General features: G+C 48.2%; 1 protein-coding gene across 1 annotated transcript in view; it reads right to left on the bottom strand.

The window, feature by feature from the left end:
• The window catches only part of LOC311027166 (uncharacterized protein), a 10326-nt gene extending 4813 nt beyond the window's left edge, over window positions 1-5513 (bottom strand). The window contains exon 1 of the mRNA XM_084031031.1: window positions 5162-5513. Coding sequence (XP_083887157.1) covers window positions 5162-5220 — 59 coding nt within the window. The 5' untranslated portion in view covers window positions 5221-5513. The remainder of the gene's footprint in view (window positions 1-5161) is intronic.
• Between the last annotated feature and the right edge of the window lie 3654 nt (window positions 5514-9167).

Raw genomic sequence — 9167 nt, 5'->3', positions numbered from 1 at the left:
AAACCTTAATTCAATTAAGGTTCACTTACTTCGCTGTCTTTGGTCAGTTGCTTTGACATCTAATAATGACGTGGATGTGTTTTCCATTGAAAGCCTATTGTGTCTCCTACAGACACTAAAGGATGCCCTGTGTGTCACTTTTAGACACCGAAGGAGTGAGAATGATGATAATCTCGAAATTTACAAGACCAAAAGTTTTTTGGGTGGAAAACAGATTAATGTCTGCAAATGTCAGGGTATACACATGATAATGTGAAAGAAGTAATGGTTGACTTAATCCTGTCAAATGTTAGTGGGAGCCCTGGAGGCCTGTGGCAGCGTGTCTAGCACTGTTTGACCGTGAGGTGCTGTGTGTGAGTGTGTGAGTGTGTGTGAGTGTGTGGCATATTTCATACGAATAATGACAATGCAAGTTCCTCACAGTATCGGTGTAAACAGCTGTTATCTTATCAGTTCCTTCACCTCGGTTTCCTCAGTTCTGCCGTTTAGAGGAACAAACAGTGAGAAAAGACAAGAATATAGGGAAGTGTTCGTTACGGAGTTCTTTCTGGCCACTTCATTTAAACGTATGCAATGTTAGAGCATCTCCATACCGAATAATGCATAGTTTACATGTCCTGCTCATGGCTCTGAGGTTTTGTCCATTTGGACTCATTGCGATGGAAAACATGAATTATGGCCCTGTTCAAATAGGTTGGCCAGAGCCCTGCGTTGTGCATGCTGGCTCACTGTAATGGATGTGACTACAGTGCCGTGAAAAAGTATTTGCCCTCTTCCTGATTTCTTCCTTTTTTTGCATATTTGTCACACTTAAATGTTTCAGATCATCAAACTAATTTTAATAATAGACAAAGGCAATGTGAAGTGACACAAAATACAGTTTTTATGAGTATTCAAGTTAAAGGTAATGAATTATTCCAAACCTAAAGCAGCCCAGCGCAAAAGTACTTGCCCCCCTAAACCTAACAGCTGGTTGCACCACCTTCAGCAGCCACGACTGCAATCAAATGTTTCCAATAACTGACATGAATCTTTTACATCGCAGTGGAGGAATGTTTGCTCATCCCTCTTTGCAGAATATTTTTAATTCAGACACAGTTGACAGTTGTTTAAGGTCACGCCACAGCATCTCAGTGGGATGTAAGTCCGGACTTTGACTAGGCCACTCCACCAAACCCTCCATTCTGGGTTTTTGAGCCATTCATAGGTGGACTTGCTTGTGCACTTTAATCATGATCCTGCTGCAGAACCCAACTGGACTTCAGCTTCAGGTCAACAAAGTGATGGGTAGACTGAGTCAGGGTGGAAAGGAACTGGTACTGTATTTAGTTTGTCGTTCTGATCTGCAGATCGGGAGCGAGCTGGTAGTGAGCAAAGACTTCCGGTTTCAAATAAAGGCCAAAGAAAGTGCATATAAAAAAAGGAAATATATGGATATGAGATTAATTTAATTTTGAGGTATAAATACCATCAGTCTATAAATGCCATCAGTGGACAGTCTAAGGCACACCTGTGCACTAATCATGATGTCAGATCAGCATCTTGATGTGGCACACCTGTGAGGTGGGATGGATTATCTCAGCAAAGCAGAAGTGCTCACTATCACACATTTAGACTGATTTGTGAACAATGTTTGAGAGAAATGGTAATATTGTGTATCTGGAATGAATTTAGATCTTTAAGTCCATCTCATTGAAAAATGGGAGCAAAAACAAAGTGTTGCAATTTATATTTTTGTTGAGTGTATAACCACTGATTGCAGTCACCTGAGGGAGATCATCACAGGTGCCCCTCAGCTCACAATCACCTGTGACCCAGATCTTCCCAAAGGCATCCATAACACCGAATTAAAAGAAAAGAAAAACATGCATTATTCAGCATTTGCTACTTTGCATTCATAGGAGGGGAAACATCAGGAACACAAAATGGCAAAATGATGAACCTATATTGTGCAATAGTTTTCTCAGTACAGTTTTTTTATAAAGTTTTAGTTCTGAACAGTGAACAGAAGAGCAGCAGCATGAAGTACAGGTTTTCTTTAAAGGAGCTACATTGACTAACAAAATAAGGGAGACACTACATGACTAAGTGAATATGATGTGAGATAAAGTGTTATTTTTAAATATTAAAATGATTTTATTATATATGAGCTTTCAGAGTGATCTGGACATTCTGGAGCAGCAGAGGACAGTTGTGATCATACGGTTATCCAAAGCGCTTTACAGTTATGACCGACATTCACCCATTCATACACACACTCACAAACCGACGGCGGAGTCAACCCCGCAGGGTGACATCCAGCTCGTCAAGAGCAATTGGGGTAAAGTGTCTTGCTCAGGGACGCCAGGCACTCAGCTAGGAGGAGCCAGGGATCGAACAGGCAACCCGCTCTACCTCCTGAGCTAAACCCCCCTATATCTGTTCGTAGATGGGCTGTAACATTTAGGGTTGACATCAATGTCAAGTCCTAGTTAGAGTCTGTCTGTGTTACTGTGCACGTGGGCTGTTACTTGCACACCACAACTTATTATTGTGCTCCATACGATTCCTTTAAATACCAAAATCCAGGATTCCGTCAGCTGCTGTTGGAGCTTCTAAGTGAGGCTGAGTCAGCTGTGAGGAGCACTGCTGCCCCCTAGTGGAAGATCCCGGATAGAACTGCTGATACTCACCAGTCTTCTTCACCAGTACATGGCCTTCAAGGTGACCTTTGTTTGAAGTTGATGGATCATTTTATTTGTCTTATTTCGTCTTGTTGGTTCTGGTTTTGTGGCTCTAAGAACATGAACATCTTTTAAAGCAACACAGAATCCTGGATTCAGGTATTCAAAGGAACTGTCCGGACCACAAATGTTATATAATATCAATTTAATGTGTTTTCTTTAGTGAACAGTCCCCTGAAATAAGAGTCATCATTGTGTTCAAGCTCAGAATGAGACGTTTCTATCTACGTACAGAGCGAGTCCTCTACAGGGAGTCCACCAGGTTTCTACAGAAGCCCAGAAGGGTTTTTAAGTGATTCAGGTCGGCCACCGTAGTTCTGCTACATATTATATATATATATATATATATATATATATATATATATATATATATATATATATATATATATATATAATATCCAATGTGTCCTTCCATTTTATAAACAGTCAATATGGTGATCAACACAAAGCAGTGTCTCTTATGAACTACAGGGATGTAACCTACTCAGCCCGGCAGGAAGACGAGCCGACTGCAGAGCTTCTTCTTCTTGTCTTTCATCTCTTTGTCTCTGTGTTACACCAGCTGTCTCTCTTCTCTCTCCCTGGTCCTCACTCTCTGTCTTACTCTCTTGCTCACTGGCTGTCTGTCTCTCATCCTGTCTTATTGGTATGCAGAGCCAGGCTCACTCTGTTCTGCAGTGTGGCTTTCTGAATGCTGCTGCATTTCAGAGAGAGAGAGAGAGAGAGAGAGAAGGGAATCACACTGCAGCACACACACACATTACACCCTCTGGACTGACTCTGCATCTCTCTTCCACTGATCGACTCTTTGCACATCGATTATTTCATGATAAATGTTCTGATTCAGGGTGAAGTCAGTTCTCCAAAGAACCAGAATATCTAGAAAGATTGAGCAGCTCGTATTGTTGGAGTGGAGAGACGCTGCTTGAAGGTGGAGGAGTCACTTCAGGAGGAAACCTCCAGGTCCTTAAAGCTGCATCATCCCTGCTGGCCACCAGGGGGCGACTCCTCTCTGGTTGTTTCGAAGTCTATGAGAAAATGGTCCTACTTCTCTCTGCTGGCCACCAGGGGGCGACTCCTCTCTGGTTGTATAGAAGTCTATGAGAAAATGGTCCTACTTCTCTCTGCTGGCCACCAGGGGGCGACTCCTCTCTGGTTGTATAGAAGTCTATGAGAAAATGGTCCTACTTCTCTCTGCTGGCCACCAGGGGGCGACTCCTCTCTGGTTGTATAGAAGTCTATGAGAAAATGGTCCTACTTCTCTCTGCTGGCCACCAGGGGGCGACTCCTCTCTGGTTGTATAGAAGTCTATGAGAAAATGGTCCTACTTCTCTCTTGATGTATTATCTCAGTAAACATTGTAAACATGAGTTTATGGTCTCAATCTCTAGTTTCAAGTCTTCTTCAATCCAGCATGATGTTCATTTAGTACATTATGGTCCATTTAGAGTCCAACAGACCACAACCAATGAGGTGGCGCTGCAGTAACATTGCCTCGTCCTCTTCTACCCAGATTCATCTCCACAGGAAAAGTGGATACGTATTAGCTTCAGCAATTAATCCAGGAGGAACCACAGTGGAATCTGAGGCGCAGAGCAGTGATGCCAGCGGCTGGTTTCGACCATCCTGGGCTCTGTTATTACGTAACTGTGTACAGCTGGAGACAACTGAGCTGCTTCATGTGATCGACCATCTTTTTCCATGGATTCACTCTCCTGGTGCTGCTTCAACCCAATTACACTTAAAGTATACATCAGTAAAGTACACATTAGCAATACTACAGTAGTGGGGGGGTTTAGCTCAGGAGGTAGAGCGGGTTGGCTGGCAACCGCAAGATTGCCGGTTCGATCCCTGGCTCCTCCAAGCTGAGTGCCTGGTGTCCCTGAGCAAGACACCTCACCTCAATTGCTCCTGACGAGCTGGCTGTCGCCCTGCGTGGTTGACCCCACTGTCAGTGTATGAATGTGTGTGTGTGTGAATGGGTGAATGTCAGTCATTCCTGTATATAAATGACGCCATTTACCAATATAATTCCCCCCCAGAGACAAGATCTGCTGGGCATCCCCCCTCTCTCGCTCCTTTCCATTGCAACACACAGAAACACACTGCCTCTCCCGCGTTTCCTCCACTTACAGACTGATCTCATGTATGACACGCCAACAATCGCCTTTTTGCGTGTTTATCAATGCCGACCCCTAACCTTAAAGGGCGTTTATATACACGAGGATAGCGCAAATTGCGTACAGATAACACGCCACAGGCAGTGGCGTGTATATTTACGAAAAAGTCATGATGCCAGGTTGCCACTTACGTCTCGTCACTCCATCATTCCCTCTTTGTCTGTTTATATTTTTCACCTTTTCTCTCTCCTGTCACTTTACACTTTTATCAATTAACTCACTCTTTGTCTATCCTACGAGCTTCCTCTTTCCTAAGACCTTCGTCTCCCTGATGGTGCGTGTCCACAGGCAGCGGTGTTTCCCCGCGTCCCATTCATTGTCTATGTGAAAAGCCGTGCAATGCATTCTGGTGGCGTCGCGGCGAATCTCGAGAGGCGGCGCGTCGAACTGATTTCTTCAGTCTCTTCCAAGCACAAACTTGTTTTATGGGGAACTCCAGACATTCTATGACTCTCCATGTAATGTATTTAAAAATAAGAAAGCTTTAAAGACTTCTCACATCTTGAAGAACACTATGGATTACATTGCCAGACGTTTTTAGTTGTTTTCTTGTTGATATGAAATCAAACTGTGTGTTCATGTACTTTGTAAAACTCCTCCATGTACTGTTATTTATTTTTGCAATGTCGTAATGTGGATAATAAAAGTTATTGAAAAAAAAAAGTTGCCTGCTCCTCATTTGCATAAAGTTGAAGTCGAGTCTACTTTATGCTAATCAGAGGCGCCGGGCTCGACTCGCCGCCTCGGGAACTCTCGCGAACGCTCGCAAAAATCTTCTTAACTGGATGTTGGCGATCTAAAATAAAGACAGATTCAGCAACTGCATAGCTTATTTCTCGCATGAAATGTTTTCAGAAACACATTTTTTGAACTATTTTCATAAAATAAGAGAAAGTTTCCAAACGAGCCGCCATGTTGGTCCGTTTTGAAATCCGGGAGTAGACAGAACAGCTGTGAAAGCGTTCGTCCAAAGTGTTGTGATTTCTTTATCCTATGTTGTCCTTAGAGGACATCTGCCGCAGCAGGTGGAAAAACCTGAGGGACCAGTACAAAAAAGAAAAAAACAAAGAAATGGAGAGACGTAGGAGTGGGGCTGGGGCCCCATCACAGCGGCCATGGCGCTTTATGGCTGTGATGGAGTTCCTCAGGCCATTTTTGGAAGACAGAAGTACTTCCTCCAACCTTCACAGGAGGGAGCCAGCCGCAGCCAGCCACCCTCCCCTCCCTGCAGTGCAGCCAGCCACCCTCAACTTCCTGCAGCCACAGCCAGCCGCAGCAGCCAGCCACCCTCCCCTCCCTGCAGTGCGGCCAGCCACCCTCCTCTTCCTGAAGGAGCAGCATGCTGTAGCCAGACGCCCTCCCCTCCCTGCAGCGCATCCAGCCACACTCCTCTTCCTAAAGCCAAAGGATGCCGCCACTTTCCCCTCCCTGCAGCGCAGCCAGCCACCCAGCCAGCCACAGCCAGCCACCCCCTCTCTGCAGCGCAGCCAGCCAGCCAGCCAGCCACAGCCAGCCACCCCCTCCCTGCAGGGCAGCCAGCCAGCCAGCCAGCCAGCCACAGCCAGCCACCCCCTCCCTGCAGCGCAGCCAGCCACCCAGCCAGCCACAGCCAGCCACCCCCTCCCTGCAGCGCAGCCAGCCACAGCCAGCCACAGCCAGCCACCCCCTCCCTGCAGCGCAGCCAGCCAGCCAGCCAGCCACAGCCAGCCACCCCCTCCCTGCAGCGCAGCCAGCCACCCAGCCAGCCACAGCCAGCCACCCCCTCCCTGCAGCGCAGCCAGCCACAGCCAGCCACCCCCTCCCTGCAGCGCAGCCAGCCAGCCAGCCACAGCCAGCCACCCCCTCCCTGCAGCGCAGCCAGCCACCCAGCCAGCCACAGCCAGCCACCCCCTCCCTGCAGTGCAGCCAGCCACCCCCTCCCTGCAGTGCAGCCAGCCACCCCCTCCCTGCAGTGCAGCCAGCCACCCCCTCCCTGCAGTGCAGCCAGCCAGCCAGCCAGCCACAGCCAGCCACCCCCTCCCTGCAGCGCAGCCAGCCACCCAGCCAGGGTGAACATAGTGAGCCAGCTGCACCCACCCTACAGCCCCCTTCAAGGAAAAGGGGGCGAGGAGACACCAGCACTATGAGTGCTTTTGAAAAGAGACTCCTCCTTGCCCTGGAGGAGGAGCAAATAAACCCCCCATCTACACCCCCACCTCCAGCACCCATCACAGATGTTGATGACTTATTTTTCAGGAGCCTGCTGCCATCACTAAAAAAGCTTCCTGAAAGGAAAAAGGAGGAGGTGAAACTAAAAATTCACCAACTTATTTTTGAAGCAGGAGAGGACTAAGCACCGGTTTTTCAGTTCCAGTTATTTTATATGTTCAATTCATCCATCCATCCATCCATCCATTATCTTCCGCTTATCCGGGACCGGGTCGCGGGGGCAGCTGCCTGAGCAGGGACGCCCAGACTTCCCTCTCCCCAGACACTTCCCCCAGCTCCTCCGGGAGGACCCCAAGGCGTTCCCAGGCCAGCCGGGTGACATAGTCACTCCAGCGTGTCCTGGGTCTTCCTCGGGGTCTCCTCCCGGTGGGGCATGCCTGGAACACCTCCCGAGGGAGGCGTCCAGGGGGCATCCGATGCAGATGCCCGAGCCACCTCAACTGGCTCCTCTCGATGTGGAGGAGCAGCGGCTCTACTCCGAGCTCCCCCCGTGTGACGGAGCTCCTCACCCTATCTCTAAGTGAGCGCCCCGCCACCCTGCGGAGGAAGCTCATTTCGGCCGCTTGTATCCGGGATCTTATTCTTTCGGTCATGACCCAAAGTTCATGACCATAGGTGAGGGTAGGAACGTAGATTGACCGGTAAACCGAGAGCTTCGCCTTTCGGCTCAGCTCTCTCTTTACCACGACGGACCGATACAGCGACCGCATTACTGCAGCCGCTGCACCGATCCGCCTGTCAATCTCACGCTCCATCCTTCCCTCACTCGTGAACAAGACCCCAAGATACTTAAACTCCTCCACTTGAGGCAGGAACTCCCCCCCGACCTGGAGGGAGCAAGCCACCTTTTTCCGGTCGAGAACCATGGCCTCAGATTTGGAGGTGCTAATCCTCATCCCGGCTGCTTCACACTCGGCTGCAAACCGCCCCAATGTTCAATTCAGTTAGGTATTTATTTTAGAAATAATATATAATTCGTCCCGCGACCCTAAATACAGGATAAGCGGTAGAAGATGGATGGATGGATGGAATATATAATTTGTTTGAGCCTTATATTATGTTCAATTTTGTCTTGTTTTATGTGACTGTTGAATTGTCAAATTTGTTGAATAATTAAATCTATTTTCCACAACAATACAACTTTATATTGCTTATTTTATAATCCACTTCTTATACCACAAGTAAGGCCACCCTGATAGTTGCAATAGTGGAACTCAAATGCTGCAGTTCGATTGTGCTTGTGTAGACAGTAGGGGAGAAGATGGGATTGGGCCTTTATATCGTTATGCTTGTGCAGATGAAACATTGCTCTTTATGTATTATATGGGTGGCTCTTAAAAGAGCCTTTGGTGTTGTAGGGCTCTACATGTTGTCTTGCCAAGGAACAGCACCCTCCTGGCAAAAGTGTGAGGTGAAGCTCTTTCTCACACGAATGGCCTCCCTTGTTGCGTTGGTTGAGCCTCTCTGGCACTTGATGTGGTCCTGCCTCCCTCATGCCTGTGACCCTCAGGAAGTTGTGAAGGACACAGGTGGCTTTCACACACAGCTCTGCAGTGCCAGGGCTGACTCCAATTACACGCCGGTACATGCGCCACTGTGAGGAGAGGATGCCGAAAGCATCCTCAACAACCAACCTGGCGCGGCTTAGGCGGTAATTGAAGACCCTGTGCTCCCTGGTGATGTTGGAGCCCGGAAATGGCCTCATCAGGTTCCTGCGGAGTGGAAAGGCCTCATCTCCCACAAAGACATATGGCAGTGAGCCTCTGTGCTCTGCTCCTGCAACCACAGAATCTTGTGGGAGGTCCAGGGTGCCATCTCGGAGTCCCTCTCCAAAAGCCGAGTTGTGGAGAGACCCACCATCGTTGGTTCTCCCGTATCCCGTAGTCAACGACCCGGAACCTGTATTGTGCATCTACAACTGCCAAGAGGACAATAGAAAATGTCCCCTTGTAGTTGTAGAAGAGAGAGCCGGTGTAGGAGGGGGCCTGGACGACGACGTGCTTGCCATCTATGGCGCCAACGCAGTTGGGGAAGTTCCAGCGACGATGGAACTCCT

This window comes from Eutrigla gurnardus (assembly GCF_963514095.1).
Source record: "Eutrigla gurnardus genome assembly, chromosome: 16".
Lineage (NCBI taxonomy): Eukaryota > Metazoa > Chordata > Actinopteri > Perciformes > Triglidae > Eutrigla > Eutrigla gurnardus.
The sequence above is the reverse complement of the archived record's forward strand: the minus strand, read 5'-3'. Positions and strand labels throughout refer to the sequence as shown.